At 38.2% G+C, this 23,813-nt stretch overlaps 1 protein-coding gene across 5 annotated transcripts in view; it reads right to left on the minus strand.

Moving 5' to 3' along the window:
- prdm11 (PR domain containing 11) overlaps positions 1-23,813 on the minus strand; it is a 103,468-nt gene that overhangs the window by 43,691 nt on the left and 35,964 nt on the right. For 3 of the 5 annotated variants that reach the window (XM_078415084.1, XM_078415082.1, XM_078415085.1), the window contains 5 exons: positions 20,607-20,719; positions 19,774-20,036; positions 16,282-16,349; positions 15,570-15,757; positions 4,636-5,448 (listed from right to left, as the gene is read on the minus strand). In XM_078415084.1, coding sequence (XP_078271210.1) covers positions 4,636-5,448; positions 15,570-15,757; positions 16,282-16,349; positions 19,774-20,036; positions 20,607-20,682 — 1,408 coding nt within the window. In that variant the 5' untranslated portion in view covers positions 20,683-20,719. The remainder of the gene's footprint in view (positions 1-4,635; positions 5,449-15,569; positions 15,758-16,281; positions 16,350-19,773; positions 20,037-20,606; positions 20,720-23,813) is intronic. The other 2 variants (XM_078415083.1, XM_078415086.1) reach the window with 2 other exon arrangements.

The following is a 23,813-nucleotide window of genomic DNA, read 5'->3' on the forward strand; positions in this document are numbered from 1 at the left end:
CAGAATATCTTGTTATTCTATTGCACCCAAGGGTAGACAATTTCCAATTGCATAAAACTAAAAAATAATGTTGTGCAATTTAATTTAATTGATGGAGTATCACATACTAAACTACTTAGAATTACAGTAAACAAAAATGGACTTTTCAATCCAGTTATTAATTGTCAACATTTAGGCTATTAATTCTGTCAGCTGATCCACTATTCCCTTTTCCTTCTTATGTTTATTTATCCTTTCATTAAAAACATCAAGTTCTGTATTCTTTCCTTAAATGCATCCAAACACTCATTACTCTCAAGATAAAGAAATTGCCTCTGAATTCTCTATTTAATTTCTTGTCCTATAAGGACGGCCTTCAGTATAGTTGTACCTTATAAAGAGACTGTTTCCCTTGGTGTCTCTTTTATCAAAGTCTTCCATAATTTTAAACTTCTCCATTAGGTAATCCTTCTAACAATCATTTCAAGCATGAAAATCAATGTAAAATATTTGAATTGGTTTTGTAACCAATAAAACAGGATAAAATTGTTATGAAAAATTAAATTTGCAGAGAAAAAGTTATTTAAGTAGGATGTCCTCACAAGTAAAGGCATTATAAAAAACAGATGACACAATTATCACTGTAAAAAAACAACTCTATGTATATTTACAGAGAAAAGCCTAATTGTCTGAAGATAACATAAATGTACTTCTTAATATCACACACAAGGTATGAGCTTCAAGATTAAACCACCTTCCTTGCTCTCTTGGTTGGTGATTCATGAACACAGAATGGAATAGTAAATAGATTTTATTCAGTTTAAAAATACAGTCTTTTAAAATTCGGCTTCACAAGTAGTTGGACTCATCTATAAAACAAAGTAAAGTCTATTGCTAATGTCTAAGACTACTGGGCAGCAGAGTAAAATTTCACCTTCTGTGGGTTAAACAAGGGCTATTCGTCATCACCACGAGTAAATAGTCTGGTGAGCCAAACTATTCACTAAATGTAACAGCTCCATCTGCTGACGAAAAACACCTTACACCTTAGAACTGCAGGCCACTGTTCTAAAAATGCTTATTTCAGTAATTTTACAAAAACAAATCATCCAGTAATAAACAAAATGTAGCTTATACAATTTAATGATTTCAATCTAAAAAAAGGTGATTTGCTGTCAAATTATGACATTAAAATCTAAATTGAAAATGAAACAAAATAACTCTTTCCTTAGAAAACAGAACCCAAGTGACAAGAGATATAACATACTTAAGTTACATAATTTGGAAGTGACCGTCACACCAAACATAATCCATGGCCGTCAGATCAGATAGAATCTGTTCTTCTGAATCATCACACAATATGTTGTTACGTTGATGTTACACAACTCGGTTTTATGAACTAGGGTCTCGACCCAAAATGTCACCTATTCCTTTTCTCCAGAGATGCTGTCTGACCCGCTCAGTTATTCCAGCATTTTGTGTCTATCTTAAGTTTTCTTATTGTCACCTTCACCACATTTATACACATTGGTTATTCTTGAATTGAATAATTTGATTAAATACGTGATTACAAATGCTTTCATAATCAACTCCTTATTGATTCCAAAATAATTTCAATTAAGAACTACTGTAAATAAACCTAAAAGAGACATCATTCATAGTTGGCCGAGTTTAGCTACAATTGTTCTTCATACATCAAATAAAAGTAACCTATTAACCAAAGATACTAGAGGAGCAAGATGGACCACTCCGATGAAATCGCCTATACTGAGTGGAGTACGCAAAGGTGCGGAACGTTCGCCATTTTAGTAAGGAAAACCCGCCGTTCGCTATGCCTCTCGCAGTGTAATCAGTGTTTTGGGGGAACAGTATGTGTGATGATACTATAAAAATGCAGAATATATCTCATCTATCAATTCACAGATTTGTTGTTATTTTTCTTTTTAAATGTTTCTGCAAGTTTCTGCCTACTAAAATGGCGCCGTGACATACTACGGTTTTTAGGGTCGAGTGGTTTATCTTGCTCTGCTCTATTATCTTTGCTATTAACTAACACAGAGGAGAATCAAACAAAACTTAATTTACAGCAGTGCGCATTAGAAAGGTACAAAACAACTGAGGATTTTGAAATCTGCAAAATGAATATTGTAAATATTGTATATTGTAAACAGTTTGTAGCATTTTAGGACTGACCATCCGACGGTATATTTCTTCCAAAAAAATCCAATCCCACTTCTCTCATTTTGCAATCACTTGTTTGTGAGGATTCCTCTTCCCTCCTAGCTTTTGAACTCATATTAACTGTGAAAGGGCCATTTGCTTTTTTTCCTCAATTACTCCCTCTAATGACCAAAACTGATATCCTTCAAAAAAACATCCAAGAAATGTTGCTCCAAAGTCTAGTAGCAGGAAGGATGTGGATATTGAAGAACTGGCACAAATCCTTAGCTTCTATAAAATTATTGAATTTAGAATAGTAGAGTACAGTGAATACAACTGTAACAAATATATACACATGACAAAGTAATGTGATATTTGCAGAATTATTTACTTTCCATTGAGTACCCTAACTACATATGCAGTAGTATATGCTCTGAATAAAGAAAAATGATACACATGTTTAGCTTGGCCCGTCGAATGTCAGCAGCCATTCTCAAACCTAAAATTAAATCTTTATCTTTAAGATGATCTGTGAAGGAAGCATTGAATTGAAATACAGCCTATGCAGGCCAACAAACAGGATACTGTCTCTTTCTTTCTAATTTCGATTAGAATTCCCAATGCCCATTTTTTCTTTGTCATTTCAACTCTTGCACATACAACTCATCTAAATGGGTCACCTCCCCCTTTACAAGAGTCATACAGTGTCCTCCATAATGTTTGGGACAAAGACCCATCATTTATTTATTTGCCTCTGTACTCCACAATTTGAGATTTGTAATAGAAAAAAAAATCACATAGAAATTACAGCAGTGTTTATACATAGTCCCCCCATTTCAGGGCACCAAAATGTTTGGGACACAGCAATGTCATGTAAATGAAAGTAGTCATGTTTAGTATTTTGTTGCATATCCTTTGCATGCAATGACTGTTTGAAGCCTGCGATTCATGGACATCACCAGTTGCTGGGTGTCTTCTGTGGTGATGCTCTGCCAGGCCTGTATTGCAGTCATCTTTAGTTTATGTTTGTTTTGGGGGCTAGTCTCCTTCAGTTTTCTCTTCAGCATATAAAAGCATATAAATTGTTCAGATCGGGTGATTGACTTGGCCACTCAAGAATTTACCATTTTTTAGCTTTGAAAAACTCCTTTGTTGCTTTAGCAGTATGTTTGGGATCACTGTCTTGCTGTAGAGTGAACTGCCGGCCAATGAGTTTTGAGGCATTTGTTTGAACTTGAGCAGATAGGATGTGTCTATATACTTCAGAATTCATTATGCTACTACCATCAGCAGTTGTATCATCAATGAAGATAAGTGAGCTAGTATCTTCAGCAGCCATACATGCCCAGGCCATAACACCTCCACCACCACGTTTCACAGATGATGTGGTATGCTTGGGATCTTGGGAAGTTCTATCTCTCCTCTATACTTTGCTCTTGCCATCACTCTGATACAAGTTAATCTTCGTCTCATCTATCCACAAGACTTTTTTCCAGAACTGTGGTTGCTCTTTTAAGTACTTCTTGGCAAACTGTAACCTGGCCATCCTATTTTTGCGGTGAATCAGTGGTTTGCACCTTGCAGTGTCCCCTCTGTATTTCTGTTCATGAAGTATTCTGTGGACAGTGGTCAATGACAAATCCACACCTGACTCCTGAAGAGTGTTTCTGATCTCTCGGACAGGTGTTTGGGGATTTTTCTTTATTATAGAGAGAATTCTTCTGTCATCAGGTGTGGAGATCTACCTTGGCCTGCCAGTCCCTTTGCAATTAGTAAGCTCACCAGTGCTCTCTTTCTTCTTAATGATGTTCCAAACAGTTGATTTTGGTAAGACTAAGGTTTGGCTAATGTTTCTAACAGTTTTATTCTTGGTTCTCAGTCTCATAATAGCTTCTTTGACTTTCATTGGCACAACTTTGATCCTCGTTGATAAACAGCAATAAAAGTTTCCAAAGATGATAGAAAGACTGGAGGAAAGACTAGGTGCTGAGAGCTCTCTTATACCTGCATTAAGGAGGCAATTAAACACAGCTGAGTGATCACAAACGCCTGTGAAGCCATGTGTCCCAAACATTATGGTGCCCTGAAATGGGGGGACTATGTATAAACACAGCTGTAATTTCTACATGGTGAAACGAAAATGTATAAAAATGGCCTTTATTAAAATCTGACAATGTGCACTTTAACCACGTTTGATTTTTTCTATTACAAACCTCAAATTGTGGAGTACAGAGGCAAATAAATAAATGATGGGTCTTTGGCCCAAACATTGTGGAGGGCACTGTAGATATGCAACACCAATGCTATTCCTTGGATCAATCAGCAAGCCAGCATTGACCACAATAAGCAACAGCATAATTTTATTTTATAACCACATTTAATATGGAAACCATAACTAATAGGTTGGTTAAACTGCCAGCCACAGCTTTAAAACTGATCAATAAAAGCAAAAAATAAATACTAATTTTCTAGGGCACATCATGTGTGTAGACTTACCTGGCAAGTTAGACTTCAATCGATCTAGTTCCTCTTGAAGCTGTCGAATTTTCTCTTGTAGTATTACACAATTTGGACAGTATGATGTGGGCTGGCTTTTTGGAAGATCTTCCTCAGCCACAACCCTGTGCTGTCCATCTGAATTATCTGGTGGCAAAGCACTGCTGTTTTCTTCAGTATTTTGAAGGAACCCAGAGTCCATTGTTTGGAGAAAACCAGTATTTAAATGCTTTTCATTTACTTTTTGTTGGGATGTGAAGTCCACTTCGCCTCTGGTGCCTGATTGAGATAGAATACTTTGTTGTGAAGAAGTTCCTGGCCTGTTGAATGTGTCTCCCTCTTGATGCCTGAACCTTTGCTGAACAGGAAATTGATTGTCTATTGATGATGGATATTTTGTTTGTGCTGTATTCAATTTATTGATTTCATGTTCCTGTCCACTGCGGCCTACAAACTGAGATATTTGAGGTACAGGAGATGAGGTAGTTAGTAGAAGATTGCTAGTTTGCTTCATAGAACATACATGCTCAAATGGACCCCGACCAGAAATTGGACAACCAAGCTTTTCTCTTGGACTATCAACCGGCAACTCATGAGTGCTTTTAAACAATTGTTCCAACTTCTTCTTTTTAGGGCTTGGGCTGCAGTCTCCATCTTTGTTGCCACGTTTTCCACCCTTGTTAGGATTGGCATTTTCCAGTCTTTCAAAATCATCCTTATTTAGAACCCCTGGTTTTCTGGAGGTCCCTGGATTTCCAGTGGATTTTTCGGTGGAATGTCTTCCTAGGCTAGCCTTCTTGCACTTTGCTGCTGCTGAAATGGTACATGATGTAAATTACTGCCAAAATACAGGGTTTGAATGTCATTTTTTGAGCTCACAGAAATGATTTATCTGAAGAAATGATCATGTTCACAGTATTGCTTATATAGTCACTGAGAAAAAGGAGCATTGGCATGTTGAGCTCGACCATATAGTTTACTATGTACTAAAATAATCTGGTATGGAATTACTTTGCTGTTTTCATATATCACATTTCTCAATGTGTAGTTCAGTGAGAACTGGTATACCAATAAACAGGTAGATAGAAGTACGTGGAATTAACATACGTCATAAACATTTGTCAATCATTCAAAATATAAGTGTATTTAAGTCCAGTTTAATGCATTAAAGAATTTATCATGGATTTTTAGGTAAAGGTATTATTTTAAAGAAAAGAGAATATTTATTTCTGTTTATATTCACTTTTGGTCACCCTCCTATAGGAAAGATGCCATTATGATGGAGAGAGTACAGAAAATATTTATGAGGATGCTACCAGGACGAGGGACTGATTTATAGGGAAGACTAGGAGACTGAGTGATGATCTTACACAGGTGCATAAAATCATAAGGGGGCATACATAGGGTGAATGCGCACAATCTTTTCCACAGGGTTGGGGAATCACGAACTTGAGGGCACAGGTTTAAGGCTAGAAGGGAAACTTTTTCACAGAGGGCGGTATGTATATGGATCAAGCTATCAGAGGATGCAGTTGTGGCAGGTACAATAACAAGGTTTAAACAACATTTGTTCGGGTATATGGATTGGAATGGTTTAGAAGGATATGTCAAATGAAGACAAATGGATGAGTTGGGCCAAAGGGTTTGTTTCTATGCTGTTTATGTCTAAATAGTGCACATAAGGAGACAAGAGAAACCACAAATGTTTGAATCTTGAGCAAAACACAAAGCACTGGAGGAACTCAGCAGATCAGGCAGCATTTGTGGATGGTGGTGCTGTTTCAGGCCAGAACGCTTCATCAGACTGATTGGTTAATGGGAGGGGGTGGGGAGAGCTGGAAAAGATGGATGGTGGGTGGATAAAGTCTGATGTGGTAGATGGAAACAGCTGGGGGGAGGGGGATGCTTGACAGGTAAATGGAGTGACAAAGGCTAAAGACAAAGGGGTGTCAAGTAAGGAGGAGTGAAATATAAAGTCGGAGGGAGGGATGTGGGTGGAAGGGTATGTGAGGGACTCAAGGATGGGAGATAGGTGTATGAAAGAGGGGAAAGGAGCAGGGTTACTGGTCTCACCTCCCATCCTCAAGTCCATTTCCCTTTAGTTCCCTCTCCCCTCCCCCCTTCTACTCATGTCCCTCTCTCCGGCTTGACATCTCACTTCTCATCCCCTTATCCTATCTGACACTCTTGTCTCCTTTTCGCCTTTGTCACTAACTCCACCCATCTGCCAATCAACTCCCCCCTCCCCTCTCACTTGTATCCACCATTCACTTGTTAGTTTTTTTTCAGCTCCTATTTCTCTTTTCCAGCTTTCTCCCTGCTACTCCAGTCTGAAGAAGAATACTGAACCAAAATGTCACCTGTCCTTTCCCTCAATGGATGCCGTCTGACCTGCTGAGTATCTCCAGCACATTATGTTTTATTGCACTTGTACCATTGTACTTAAAAGATCATTATATTCATGACATTCCCTATTATTGCCCTAAAGATAAACCAGAAAATATATTTACTCCATTCTAAGTTCATATTTATATGAGGGTGAATAGTTCTGCCAATTACATGAGAAATTAATAATTCCATATTTATTTTCAGGAGATAGAAAACAACAACAAAAAATCACTACTTTGTTGTGTTCCATTCCAAAGTATTCTAAATAGATTAATGTTAAATAATGAAGTTACTTCACAACAAGGCACTAGCTCATAAATGAGCTGGTTCTCAAGGTTTTTCTTTACATCAGATCAAACTTAATACTCCCAATGGGTGTTTAATTCATACAGCTATTTAAAATCAAAAGATATCAATCAATTACTTACGTTAATAATGTAGTTTGTAAAGTAGAATACACAATGACTGATATGTGCAACAAATTAGGCAGAGTACAATACAAGTGGCAGGTGAAAAATTGAGTGGTTTTACAAGCCATAAAAATAAAGCTCAAGCTACTGATGTTACCCAATTTTGTCAGAGGAATGTAGTGCAGTGACCGTGCATATATGCCGAAAAAAATTAGATTCCATGGCCAATTTTTAGAACTTTTCATTTTTGCTGGAAAATAAATCACAATAAATAGCAGAATGTAAGGTTTGTAGGCTACTACAATCAAATTATGTGACCTAATTACATGGTCTAAACCGTAATATTTGCAATACTTCAGTATTGCCTGCATGATAAAGAGTAGTTTTTGATTCATCAAAACTTGATAAGTTTACAATGCCACCAAATTCCCGTGCCTCATAATCTTGAATATATTACCAAACGTTCCAATTTTGCTGAAACATTTTTTAATTTAAGTTTCTGGATCTTTCTTGTGGATGCTTTGATGTGGTGCGTAAATTTTGTTATTGCTTTCTGTGAGTTTTTCCAAGCATTTAAATTTTAGCAATGGAATAGTTTAAAAGTACTTATTTCTTATGTACATAATTCTTTTAATAAAGTTGAGAATATATGCAAATAAACTACAAACGTTTACATTTATAACACAAAGCTGACACCAGTAAAACATTTTGGTGATATGCATAGGGCAAGCGTGGGAAACTTCTGTGAAACATGATAGTATGGATTACTAACTTGTGCCCATAAGAATATAAAGCCTTCAAGAAAAAGTGGACATTTACTGCAACCATAGACGTCTGTGAATAAATATCAAGACTGTAAAAAGAAATAATTCAGAAACTGAATTTAGTGGGTTCATAATTATTTGCATCAATATAAAAAACCTACCGCTCATTTTTGTAAACCAAAGGCATGATTACAAATTATTTTTTCAATTTCACATTGACTTTTTATTTATTTGATCTATAACTCAGTAGTCAGAAATACAAGAATATTACAATATAAAAATAATTTGATGTTCTGTATCCTTTCATTTATTTCATAATGTGTTACACATACAAGTGAAGTAACAGTGTGTTACAAATGTTTATGACTAAATATGTAAGATGTAATCAATACTTAATTTTATTAGGTACATTTTTAAAAGTCAAAAATTTGAGATAAATATTCAAAGGTCATTTCCAGGTTTCAATATGCTAACCTTCCCACATACTTAAACATTTCTAGCATTTAAAATTAAAATATTAGACATCATAATTGGAGAATGTACACAATAATACTCCCTGAAAAGAGCATCTTGCTGCCTGCCTCACTGGTGATATGCACTGAATAACATTGAGTTGCTGTATTTGCATTTTGCATGAATTAAACTCACCACAGAAAATAAGATTGCCATTTTTAAATGTAAGTAACCTGTTAATGAGTTACAATCAACCCCCGACACTGAAATTTCGCTTTTCATTCTTTCAGTGCCATTTTGAGGACAATAGCTTTGTGATAGTATGATGGATTTGTTTAAATAATTAAACCTAACACTAGTCACAACCTTACAGCATTGCTGATTGCACAAGTCCATGTATATTATCTCCTGCTTAATGTTTTTACCGCTATCAATTTCAACAGGATCAGCGATTGCATTGAAAATCAAGATGATATATATAGGTGATATGCAGTTTATGTTTTATAGTTTATTCTGACATTGTATCCTGCAGCGCTCCCACTACATCTCTGCAGTCTATCATTGTTCACAGAACAAACAATATAATGTACTATATAATGTCAGGTCCCAAAGACACAAAGAGCTGGAGTAACTCAGCGGGTCACAATGAGCTGGAGATGTTTCTGTTTGGGACTGATTCAGGGTCTCGACCCGAAACGTCACCCATCTTCATACTGATATCTTTAGTTTTACCATGCTCCTTGATACTGCACTTTGTCAAATGCTGTCTTGCAAAAGTACTTATCCCACCATGTTGCATCAAGACAAGACTGCTTTGTTTTGGCAAATCTCAAATTAAGCATCAGTGAATAGATAAATAGTATACAAGGACTGCTCATCAACATTATTTTGTTAGCAATGCAAGAAGAATGGGTTTGTTCTTGGACATTTTTTCCCCCCTGGTAGGTTTGGCAGATCAGCAGAATTTTCATTTGGTCAATTTACTGTGGGACTCCTTAGCTCCATCTGTTGCTTGTTGTGTTTGTTGCGCAGTAAACACATTGTCTTTATTTGCTGCTTCCGAGGCACCTTATTCATAGATGTGTTTCTGATATAGCCCTCAGCATTGAGCCAGTTATCTGGTTTGATCGGGGATCAGCCATTGCAGATTATGGTGTTGTACAACTTTGGCCCACATGAGTGAACAGCTTTAAGCTCCCGGTCTGGTCCTAGTGCACCTCATTTATTCAATGGCTGTGCCAAATATAAAGAAATGTATCCTCAACGTGAAGACTCTGCCTCCACAATGAGTGTGCTGTGAAATGCTGTCATGGGCACAGAAATCAACAATCAGCTGAGGACAAATTGCAGTAGGCCTGTCCCCTACAAGTTCACTCACTATCTGCCACAGAACTCATTTAGAGATGGCATTACCGAACGGCGAGAGGTGAAGGACACTGGAGTCTTCTGTCCATATCATACTTCTTTGCTTCCAACTATTATTCTAAATGAAGAAATTATGATTTCTCAACTGACAGGGAACAGCAAGTGGTAATCAGGAGGAGCTTACTTTGCCCTCCAGGCTTTTTATCCAATGCCGTGAGACTGTAGGTATCTAGAATCAAAATTGAGGACCGCCACCATGTTAGTTTGTCCTGTCACTTGGCTAGGACATTTCCAAGGATTGTGACAGAAGAGTCTCGATTAATTGGTGCACGGAATGATTCGGTGAGCACAACTATGCTGCTTGACTTGTTTGCAAGGGATCTTTCCTAAATTATAGGCACCAGTGCCAAGATGTTCATGCAAATTCCCCTGGCTCTTAACAGCTTTGCGTGCTTGAAATCAAGGCTGAAGTTAATGCCAGTTATGCAGCTGGCTTTGATACAATTGAATAGCTTTCTAGGCCATTTCAGAGGTCTGCAAAGAGTAAACTGATGTAGGTTTGGAGACATGTTTAAGCTAGAACAGCTCACAGCAGTTTACCTTCATCGAACATCAGTGAACCATAATTTTTCTTTTTAAAACACAACTCATTCTCTTTCACACTTACAATTACCGAGGCTGTTTTGCTTTAAATTCTAGATTATTTAAATAACTGAATTTACATTCCCAGTTGCTGTAGTGTGATTTGAATTCTATCTCTATTTTGTTAGTTCAGGCCTCTAGGTTACTAATCCAGTAAATTTAACCACTGTTAAACCAATCCTGCGCGTTTCAGAGAACTGCAGAGAATTCAGCAAAATAAATTGACAAGGGAAAGTAGAATATGAGAGTAGTCTAGTCAGTAACATAGAGACTGATGAGTCCACCATTTGGAACTGACTTAAGAAGCATTTTCTCACACACAAGGTAGTAAATATTTAGAATTTTCTTCTACCCAAAAGGGTTGTGATGGCTCATTTGCTGAATACATAAAAGGCAGAGTTTGGTAGATCTTTTGGTATTAAAATATTCAATGATATGGCAATACAAATAAAGTGGTGCTGAGATAAAAGATTACTCATAACCTTACTGAACGGCACAGCAGCCATTTTTGCTCTATTTGCTAGGTGCTTATGCAGAGCAAAGTAGGCATGCTCGCTGTATTGAAATCATTGGTGGAGTTAAATACAAAAGGAAAAGATTAGCAAAAGTTAATGTGGAAATTATATTAACCTGCCTGCTTGACACCTATGAAGGAAGTACTCACAGGGCAATTAGAAAATCATAATAGGAATATGTGGAGTTAACATGGATTTTTGAAAGGGAATCATGGTTGACAATTCAATTAGATGTATGATATTGTAATTAGCAGAATATATAAGAGGCAACAAAGAAGACTGCAGATGCTGTGATCTGAAGAAAAGGGAAATCTTAAGTATTAATTCTCAAAAGTGCAATACCAAACATTAAATTATTGAATATTTCAGTACAAACAGTATTTTTTTACTTGTACAAAACTTAAACCCACACTTACAAAAATAACCTTTGCCACATTATAATGCAATGATGGAAATGTGCTTCCTTCATGTTTGTTACATTTACTTGGGCTCCTGCTGCAATTCAAGGGCTTGCAGTACTTCGTTGAGGTCACCATCTGAGTCTTACAGGATACCCTCACAGTTCTCTTGAATGGATATCAGCATGCATAATTGACTTGCTTCTTTGGATAAAAATAGAGTACAGAGTGTGCAGCTGCATAATCTCTGGCGCTGAATAACAAGAAAGCCTTTCAGTAAATTGGGGAATTTTATCAAATGCTGATGCAGCAGCAGTCCAATTTATTTTATCATCTTCCTGACAATCTTAGAGGGTTTAAAAAAAAATTCTTTCAGCTTCTTGGGCTTTAATACACATTCTATACGTTCTGCATCATTTAAAGCATGTGAACCCTCAACTTTGTTTTAAAGCAATTTCAACACAATCTTCACTATCTTTCACCACTTTGATGTCACATTGGGTTAACCAAGGAAACATTCTTTAGCATGGTGACAATTTCTGCTATCACTAATTTTCAGGGACTAACATTAATGACATCCGATTTGTCATTGGAAGATTCTTCAGCAAAGATCACCGTAGGCTACAATTCTCCAAAGCTCTTTTAAAAGTCTCATATCTAATGGAATCCTATGCACAAACAACATTATAGATTATATCTTTAACACTACAAAGGGATTGAAAATCCTGAGCAGTTTCATCATCATTTATCACCTTTGTAAGAAAATCTCTCTGTAAAAACACTTCATTGTTTTAATGATACCATGATCTATTGGTTGTATCAAAGTTGTTATGCTGGGAAGCAAGAAGATAGTAAATATATTCTCAGAAACTAACTCAGATGGGTGAAAAAGTGCACAAATTTGCCAAACAAGAGAATACACTAACTATCTTTCTGTTTTTCCAATTTGCAAAAAAATTCTTTAACAACAGACACAAATATGTGATTGAATCAATACTGAAAATATCTTCGTCCATTATTTGGACATGCTCATTATTTTGAGCTCTGTATTCCACTGCCAAATGCTTTACACTTTCAAATTCTTCAAGGGGTGCTTATATTTACCAATCACTAAAAGTTTCATTCTGTGAGTTTCATCAGCATTGATACATATTATCAATTATACATATTACCGCGGCACGGTAGCGCAGCGGTAGAGTTGCTGCTTTACAGCGAATGCAGCGCCGGAGACTCAGGTTCGATCCTGACTACGGGTGCTGCACTGTAAGGAGTTTGTACGTTCTCCCCGTGACCTGCGTGGGTTTTCTCCGAGATCTTCGGTTTCCTCCCACACTCCAAAGACGTACAGGTATGTAGGTTAATTGGCTGGGTAAATGTAAAAATTGTCCCTAGTGGGTGTAGGATAGTGTTAATGTACGGGGATCACTGGACAGCACGGACTTGGAGGGCCGAAAAGGCCTGTTTCCGGCTGTATATATATGATATGATATTAGAATAGTAATTCAATCGTTGTTTTGCTTAAATCCAGCATTCCTTTAATCAAAAAATACACTAAGTGCTGCAATAACTCAGCAGGTCAGGTAGCATGTCTGGAGAACATGGATAGGGACATTTTGGGTCAGGACCCTTCTTGAGTCTGAACAGTCCGATCTGAAACGTCACCTATCTGTCTGACAAGTGTCCCGACCCAAAACGTCACCTATCCATGTTCTCCAGAAATGCTGCCTGACCCGCTGAGTTACTCTAGCGTTTTGTGTCTTTATTTGTAAACCAGCATCTGCAGTTCCTGGTTTCAACTCATTTCATCAACACGAGCAAGAGTGGAAGGTGGCAAACTTCTCCAAAATAGGCCCATTTCATTCGCGTTGTATATTTGTTGTGGAATCGAGTCTAGTTCCACCACCAATTCATTGAAGGAATTGCAAAATTCCTCTGCTGTTACAAGATCCACCAATTTCTGCTTACCCAAAGCACCCATTCGGCCTATTCCATGATGTGAGTTCAAAGCAGCTAAGAAAGCTATCAGAAAGTTCACAATATTTTTATTTAATTCGGTCGCATGTTTTTTAAGTTACAGAGGTTTTAAAGCACTGCCCCCCCTTGATTTATTGAAGGTTTTCAGGGGGGCGCTGTGGTGCGGATTTAGGTTTTCAGCGTGTGTATGTCTGCGATTTAGGCTGATTTCGGGAAAACGGTAAACCGTAGCGCCACAATTTTTGCACCGCCTTAATCGCACCGCTGGACGCTTGCCGAAAATGATATTTTTATTTAATTTGGTCGTATATTTGTTAAGTTACAGAGGTTTTAGTAAAAATAAATTAAAAAACGGCCGTTTTTTCAATTGCCTTCAGCGTGTGACGTCAAAAAGCTCGCGCAACCCCCCTCCTACTGATTTATTGAAGGCTTTCAGCGTGGTGCTGCTGTGCGTCTGTGCGTATGGGCTCACCTCTCCTCTCTCCCCTTGCTTCTCTCCTCTCTCCCACACCCGGGAGACCCTCTCCCCGCTATCCTCCCCCCCCCCCCCCCCCCCCCCCCGGACCTTTCACTGATGCGCTCCCCAACCCCCCCCCGGACCTTTCACTGATGCGCTCCCCACCTCCCCCCCCCCCCGGACCTTTCACTGATGCGCTCCCCACCCCACCCCCCCCGGACCTTTCACTGATGCGCTCCCCACCCCCCCCCCCACCCCCGGACCTTTCACTGATGCGCTCCCCTCTCTCCGCCCCCCCCCCGGGACCTGTTGGTGCTGGGGGCAAGAGAGAGTAGGGGAAAGGGGTGTGCTGAGGAAAGGGGGGAGAGTAAGAGTGTGTCTGGGGGAAGAGAGAATGGTGGCGGGGTCTGAGAATGGGGACTGGGGAGGGGGACAACAGGGGTCCTCCGGAGGGGGCTTGGTGGTGGGGGAAATAGGGGTACTGGGAAAAGGGGAGGTCGTGGGGAAAGGGGGGGTGTGGGGAGTGTAAGATTGGGGTTGGGGGAGGAGAGAATGGGGGGTGTGGGAATGGGCCCAACGGGCCCTCTTCGCAAGTTTAACCATAAAAATCTTTAGCCTTTTCAACAAGCATTGACCCAGAGATTGGGGCACTATTTGAGTGCAAACCATTTGTATAAAACACTGTACAGTACGCTGCTTGATTACCCATTTACTCATTGCCAGGCTTACATAAACTTGAATTAACTTATTTTTCTGTACCTCAATGTCATAGATGGTGGATGACTCTGTATTGTATTCCTTCATCAAAATGTTCTAATTTTCTCCCTTCTCAAATCTCTTCCAGGTGTTAATCTTCACAATAAGTGTCAACACTACCCTCTTGTATTTCACACTTTAACTTGAAGATGGTTAGTTCGACGCCATAACAGATGATTGAGTTGATATTTCTTGATAATCACCGAGTGCAATCATGTAAAGCACCATGCAAATGGTGGATACAAACAGGAAGAACAACTGTCAGCTTCACAGTGAGCAACTGAGGCTGCATTTAACCACTGTCAATGCTGCTCTGTTCTGATATGGACCACAGTTACTGGATCTTGATGAAGAGCATCAAGAAATTTCTGAAGTGCAAGGTACTTGAGTGCGCTGCATCACAAAACCATTGTGAACCATTCTATAGTCACAAGAGAAATTTGCAAGTATCTCAGATTGTGAACTCAGTCCTAAATGTCTTAATGCTTTATTATGTAGCTTCTTTGCAATTTTGAAAATATTGTTACTTTTATTGCACTGAAACAAATTTCAGACTCATCCATGACACAACCTGGCACTGATGTCAAATTACGCTGAGCTTTTACTACTCCATGGATCTGAGTTGGGCTGTTTTTAGTGGAAAAATAAAGGTACTTGGCAAAAACACGTAAACAGATGATAATTCATATAATCTTCATTGTCCAAAATTTAAAATCATTAACTTAAAAAGAATGTATCTTGTTACAGTATTAATCCGTAATAATGTTTACTACTAATGATCCCAACTTATTCCATGCACATACACCACTTACCAATTGGAAGGCTTCTGTCTACAGTGTCTTGTGTACTTGCATGGAGCCGTTTCATATATTCTTCACTGTACCAGACTCTCAGCCTCTCTCCAGGGTGAATATCCCTACAGACACGGAAGTAAATTTTCTCCTTGTGCTGGAATGCCATGAGGTTCTGCTCATTCTCTTCTCTTGATATTACAACATACCTACAACAACAAAAATGTGTGACCAATGCCAGGAAAATATACATTTCCATCATAAATATCCAAATGTCTGAATGTTGGATCCAAGGAGTAGAATTTCAACCCCAAATCCAGACATTTGTAAATTTGGTGTTCCTTTGGCACTAAGGTTTGGCCAATTCAACTTGAAAGAAGATACTTCACTGAAAAACATATTTATCAGGCAAGAAATCAAGTAGCAACATTAGCCTCATTCTTGGAACTGCATAGGCTTGCAAAATCAAACAACATTTATAACGAATTGTAAAACTAAGGAAAGTTTAGGCACATTTTTAAAATATGAAATGAATTTTCTCTTTTTAAGAAGACAAACTTTCCTACATTCTTTCATTATGGTTCATAAACATTGATAAATTGGAACATCAATCGTGGAATATCTAGAAAAGAAACACTTGCATGCATCTTAAGATTTCAGGTTGATATATTCTATCCCCAACCCTTTATACTTAAGTCAACAGTAGCAATTTTGACTAGAGCCCCTAACTCACCTCATCCAATTGCCTTTGGTCTCATCTGTGCCATCAATGGACTTATAGGTATTATTTTTGCCAAGTATCTGTAATGACAACATTAATTAATATAAGGTAGACACAAAATGTTGGAGTAACTCAGCGGGTCAGGCAGCATCTCTGAAGAGAAGGAATGGGTGACATTTCGGGTCGAGGCTCTTCTTCAGGTATATCCTTAAAGGTGTATTAATTAAAATACCTTGACTTTGAAATAAATGGGATTTCACTGAATCATAAAGTTTGTTTCACAGAAAGAGGCCATTAGCTTATTGTATCCTAGCCAACTGGAAAACTGCCCAACTTAGTCCTGTCTTCTGGCATTAGAGCCAGAGCCTTCTAGATCACAATTCAAGTACACATTCAACACCATTTTAAAATGTGATAATGATTTCTAACTCTACCGCCCTTTCTGGCAGCAAGTTCCAAATCCATACTATCCTGTGTTGAAAAAAAATCCTCATCCCCTCTCTAATCTTTTTACCAATCACTTTAAATGTATGTTTCCTTGTTTTTAATCCATCTGCAAAGAAAAAGAGGTACTTCCTTAAGTCTGACTAGGCCCCAAATAACTTTATCTCAAAATGCTCACTCTTCGCTGTCCACTGTTCCAAATAAAAAAACAGCTTATCAAACTTTCCCAGCTAGCTGACGTTTTTCAATGTGGCATCATCTTCATAATCTCCACAACATCCTCAACAGTGAAAACACACATTTCCTGCATACACTGACCAGAACTATATACAGTATTCAAACTGCATTGTGCACAGTTTCTACATAACATCACTGTTCTTATGTGCCCTGCATTCGTTATTAGGGATGCCTTTTAACTTACTGACTGTTCTGATACCAAGTTGTATATTCCAAGTTTCCTTTCTTCCTTCACACTCCTCGGTATCTTTCCATTTATTTGATATTTCTTTGTCTTGTTTTTCTTTCCCAAATGCATTGATCACACTTCTGTGCATAAAATATCACACTCCCTACATTTAAGATCAAATCATTATTTTTTCCCCTCAGGCAATCAACCAATCAATGTTTCTTTGTGTTTTGTTCCATTTAGTCTATTCACTGTTATCCAACTTAATGCTATTATAACTTGGATATAAAACCACATTCACATTTCAGGTCATTAATATTCCTTCTTTCCAGAGATGCTGCCTGTCCCACTGAGCTACTCCAGCATTTTGTGTCTATCTTCGGTTTAAACCAGCATCTGCAGTTCCTTCATACACATCAGGTAATTAATAATATAGGAAAATAACTGCAGATGCTGGTACAAATCGATTTATTCACAAAATGCTGGAGTAACTCAGCAGGTCAGGCAGCATCTCGGGAGAGAAGGAATGGGTGACGTTTCGGGTCGAGACCCTTCTTCAGACTGATGTCGGGGTAATTAATAATTATACTTATGTAAAGAGAGGTAGAGTTCATAGCCTTTTAGGGTCTTAAGTACATCCAACAAATGGGAGTAACATATTAATGATGGCTATTTTCATCTTCCATCTATAAAACAATTTCCTAGTCAATTCTTTACCTCCAATTCCTCACACTATGCTTTGTTAACAATCCTTCTGGGGAAAACATATTGACTGACTTCTGGAAGTCCACATGAATAATAACAAGGCATTCACTCTCAAGGCACAATTTTCATTTCTTTAAAACAAAAATCAGCTAGCTTCTTTGTACATGACTTATATTTTGCAAATTCACAATGCCTATCTATTTGTTTGGCTAAATGTTTGTTATGATCCCCTTGTAGTTGCATTATGGGACTGTCATAAATACTGTTATTCCCTTCTCAGATTTCACTGTTGACATTCCATTTTTAATGACATCTCTGCACAGTAATCATTTTTTTGTTTTATGATTTATTTTTTTCACGACAATCCTATTGACTTTTTTATTGAGTCTATATCCTCTATTTACAAATCCTTTTTCACAATGATTAGGGAGCTTCTAGGACAAAGAGAGAGGGAGATAAAGCCTAGGCGCTATTAATAATACCTGGAAAATAACAAGATACCAGCTTCTGCTCCATTGTGCTTAAATTTACTAATATTATTGTTATAATAGAGTTTACAAGCGCAACTGTGTTAAAAAAAAAAGGATAATTGGCTATGCTGCAGTAAATGAAATGACAACAGTAATGCAAAACAGAAATATATTGAAACCTGCTGCCTTGTTATTATACTTGTATTATTAATGGATCGTATAATACATCCCCTCTCTGTCCCCTGTTAGTGCAACACTTCACCACAGGAATACTACATGCAAAGACTATCTTGCATCAGTGTACCAAACTAAAAAACCTGGATGACAGTGCTGTTCTTCAAAGTTAATATCACACCATTGCTCTCCGCATTCATCAAATAAAAGAGCCTTGCTCATTAACAATGCCTCCGTACATTCAGTTAATATTGAAGGCATGGCTTAGAACATACACAATGTTTCTGCAACCCACCCCCTCTTTCAACAACCCCACACCGCTTTGTTGTTTCCCTCTGAATCACAAAATAAGGCTTGGTATTTCAGAGTGAGGAGCAATTACACATTCATCATTTCGGAATTTGCAAGAGGTATAATATCAACCTCCCCACAGACTATATCAATGCCTCTTGGGATGACATAACCTTGCAACAACAAATGTTGTATGGAAGATATTATAACCCCGAACTGTCACAAGAACTCTTTACATTAACATCACAGACTCCATCAAACTCAGATTCACTCAGTTAAGATTATACAAATTAGAACCACTCAACCTCTCATGTCGGGATCAATAAGATCATGGCTGATGTAACAGTAACCCCAACTCTGCATCCATGTCTAACCCTAGTGACATATAACATATTTTTTTCAGATACCTTTTGGCCACAAAGCATGTTTCAATTAAATAGTATTTATTGCATTTCTCACACTAAGTTATACATCACGATTGGCATTTTGGGCTGAAACTATCTTAGCATTTCTTGCACTGCAAAAACAGCCTATAACTCATCAGTTAATTTTGCAAAAGCCTTCATGAGTACTCTCAATCAATAGACATAGAGGTGTTTAGGAGTCCCAAATTCAAAATGCTCTAATCTCAACATTTCACACACTCACTAAACAAGTAGTCACATTAGATACTTAGGAGAGAAGGAATGGGTGACGTTTCGGGTCGAGACCCTTCTTCAGTCTGAAGAAGGGTCTCGACCCGAAACGTCACCCATTCCTTCTCTCCTGAGATGCTGCCTGGCCTGCTGAGTTACTCCAGCATTTTGTGATAAATACCTTCGATTTGTACCAGCATCTGCAGTTATTTTCTTACATTAGAGAGCATCAAAAATACACTGCTTAAAAAGTACCAAGAAAGTATTTGTTGTTGTATTCAACAATGATGTTCAACCAACAAGGATATCCCCATCCACTTCCTTTCCCACTCCCCCACCTTTTGGTGAAGTGCTCTATCATAAAATTAAAGGTACATACCAGCCATGAGAAAAACCCTGACGATTGATCAGTTTGACACACTTCTCCCTCATATGGTCCAAATATCTTTCCTCTTGAAATGATGGAATCTAAACAGCGAACGTCGATCTCCCCTCCAGGATCCTTCACAATTGCCACTCCAAGAGGAACCGAAAGAGCTGCCCTTTCCGGTGTACCTACAGGTATAGGTGTATCAGCAACAAATATTGGATGTCCATGAAGACCACATTCTTCCATGAAGTATTCTTGGCAGGTCTCACAAACTAGGATGCAAACAATAAAAGTGTATAGTTAGATGCACATTTACAGAAGGAGCAAAATGTAATTAATTAAATGAAAATAATGGGATACCCAAGATCCTGTAATCAATGTATCTTTTCCACCCCTTGCGCCACAAGGTTTGCAGTATCTCATCTTCACATATTAATCAAATATAGTCCATCTCGGCAATCTTCATCACTAACAAATCACTTTGCAACAATATTGTCCTTAAAATAAAGTGAAACAATGCTTGAGGACAGAACCCAATTTGTGGGGGCGGTCTTACATTCTCTAGCTTTTCTACTTTGATTAAATGGAGTTGATACTGAATAACTGAAGATAGACACAAAAAGCTGGAGTAACTCAGTGGACCAGGCAGCATCTCTGGAGAGAAGGAATGGGTTCTGAAGAAGGGTCTCGACCCGAAACGTCACCCATTCCTTCTCTCCGGAGATGCTGCCTATCCTGCTGAGTTACTCTAGCATTTTGTGTCTATCTTCGGTTTAAACCAGCATCTGCAATTCCTTCTTACACCACTAAATAACTGGTCTTAATTCAATAATAAAACTTACACCAGTAGTCAAATTGTCCAGGGGGTTCATTCATCGTCACTTCTTCACCTTTTACCTTCCCCATTTCCAGTTCCATTTCTGCAGGATATGCCTTGGTATATTCTGATGCAATGCTATAGGAAGACACGGAAAGCTAACAATTAATAAGTGAAAGTCACATACTGTTCAATGTTACTCAAAATTAATTCAAAATAATGACAGTAAAGTTTTTGTTTTCTGAATCCTTAGATTGTAGCTGATCTAGAAAGTCAAAGACTTAGAACAGCAAACAGCTCTGGCAAAATCCTATGATTTCTATATCTATTGGAAAGCATTCCTGGAGGTTTCATTATGATCTGCCACTAATTACCTAACACAAAGAACGCTTTCTCTAACCAACACACACCTCCATTCAAAACACTAGCAAAAACCGCATCCACATTTTTTTAGAATTAATAAATGAAACTATTCTAAAAAGGTTTTACCCTTTTGCAATTTTTTCCTGACTACAGATTTTTTTTTGTGGATAAATAGCAATCTCCATTGTCTCATGTAAATGTGTTGGTGGCAGTGGGCATTACTATGCATTGGTGTACAGCGGGAGAAGTAACAGGCCATTAAATCATTTCGAGTTAACCTGTAAAGACTTCAACTAACAGTTTCCGAATTTATTCATCTGCCTTCTCCTCTATTTCAAGTAACCAATTCATGTGATGGAAGACAACAGACCACTAAGGTACCTTAAAGATATATAAAATAACACTTTTAAAGAATATTAACATGAAAATGCTCTTAAAATGTATCTGGATCCAAGCGACAGTAAGTACAATTGTTTATTTTACAAGCGTATGAAAACATCTTAGAAATGTTAGTGCATGTGCACAAGTATCACCACTTCTTCAGGACCTTAAAATTCGGATACTCTATGTAATACTATAATGCAAGTCAATAATACCCATATGTGCACATTTATATATTTTTTAAAAATTCAATGTGGAAACTCAAAAAGCAAACAGTGTAGCCCAATTCCTAAATTGTCTCAGGAACTTTTTGCCCAGAATGTGCACTGACTATTCATTCACACTAACAGGTTTGTGAATAATTAAAGTGGTCAGTCTCATTCTATCCACAAACTTTCAGCAGGTTACTGGATTTCAACATGCTCTTGGCATTGCTCAATGGCATTCTTATCCAAGGGCTAATTTTGAGTAGGGTTGAAACGCATAATGTGATTCAATTGTGATATTAAATGTGGAAAAAATGATTCCACTTGGCCATTCTGCCGTTGCCTGAATATTTCTTCCACCTTTCTGTTTGCACTTCATTAATCTGATTAATCTTAATCATTAATGGACTTTGGCACTTCTGCTCATGCATTTATGTACCTCTGTGGCCATCTATTTCAAGACATTGTTTTTTTGCTGCACCTTCTGCAATAAAAGCTGCTGATCTTCATTACTGAAAAGGCCAAGTTGACTATTAACAGTTCTTGCAGAAGAAATAAAATTAAAATAGCTTAGGATAGCAGATAATTGGCTGGCCTTTAAACATAAGCACTCACTCTGCTTTTATGTTATATATAAATTTGCCTAATAAAAAGGACAAATTGTACACTGAAAAATTCATTGTTATCCTTTTTCATCTTGCAGGCATATTTACTTGATCACAAAATCACTATTCACATTTGCATCTAATTCACATCTAATTGCATCTTATTCACATCTAATGACTCAAGCCACCCTTCTATAACAAACATTATGGTATTGTGAGATGTAGTGTATGCTCACAATCACCACTCAAGAGGACAAAGTCTTAGAAACAAGCAAACTTTTATTATCGAGTTTGCAGAGCCGGGTGCCTCTCACTCCAGAGACACACCGAGGCAAGTTCCACATGTTCGTTATATCCCCTAGACTGGCGCAATCACCCCTCCCCTCCCCTCCTGATTGGATCAGGAGGATGAGGTGCACAATCTAACCGTTACGCCTATCCCCCTCCCTGTTACATACATCGCATGTTCATGTTAATTAGATTCTACTCACCAGTGGGCGTGTATTTCAATATTCTATACCTTATTACACAGGCGCTGTCTACTCTCTCGGTTACCCTAGGTCACTTATCAGTACCTTATCTCACTGAGACCCGTGACTACCAGAAGTTGGATTCCTTATCTCACTGAGACCTGTGACTACCAGAAGTTGAATTCCTTATCTCACTGAGACCCGTGACTACCAGAAGTTGAATTCCTTATCTCACTGAGACCCGTGACTACCAGAAGTTGAATTCCTTATCTCACTGAGACCCGTGACTACCAGAAGTTGAATTCCATTACTCACAGTATGCAGTATTCAACCAATTTTCTTGACTAGTGAAGCCTGAATCAAATTTTGTTTCTTAAATAAAAAGAAAAAATGATGGAATACTAAGGTCAGGTAACATCCAAGAAAAAGTTTCTATCACAAGTCAAAAACTTTGGCATCAAAGCCAAAATATGTTTGAAAATCTAATACATCTCAAGTTGCGAAGGAGGAAGAGAAGGTGTGGACAGAAGACCAGATAGCATCGGTGAGAAGGTTTGTACACCTGAATTAATGAATTAATGAGTACGTTTATTGGCCAAGTATGCAGATATAAGGAATGTGCCTTGGTGCTCTGCTCACAAATGACAACACAAACATACAGTTAACAATTAAGAATAAAGCAATAACACATCAAAACAATAAGGATACACCATTACGGTCTAACATGTGGGTGAAAATAAACCAGAGCAAAAAAGAGACTACAGACTTTGGTTATTGGGTAGAACTATAACTCATGGAAAAAAAGCTGTTTTTATGTCTGGCTGTGGCTGCTTTGACAGTCCGGAGTCGCCTTCCAGAGGGAAGTGCTTTAAAGAGTTTGTGGCCAGGGTGAGAGGGGTCAGAGATGATCTTGCCCGCTCACTTCCTGGCCCTTGCAGTGTACAGTTCGTCAATGGGGGGAAGGTTGCAGCCAACAACCTTCTCAGCTGTGCGAACGATCCGTTGCAGCCTCCGGATGTCGTGCTTGGTGGCTGAGTCAAACCAGACCATGATGGAGAAGGTGAGGACGGACTCAATGATAGCAGTAAAGAATTGGACCATCATTACCTGTGGCAGATTGTGTTTCTTCAGTTGCAGCAGGAAGTACATCCTCTGTTGGGCCTTTTTGACTATGGAGTTGATGGTGGCCCCCCATTTAAGGTCCCTG

Source organism: Rhinoraja longicauda, chromosome 18 (assembly GCF_053455715.1).
Source record: "Rhinoraja longicauda isolate Sanriku21f chromosome 18, sRhiLon1.1, whole genome shotgun sequence".
NCBI lineage: Eukaryota > Metazoa > Chordata > Chondrichthyes > Rajiformes > Arhynchobatidae > Rhinoraja > Rhinoraja longicauda.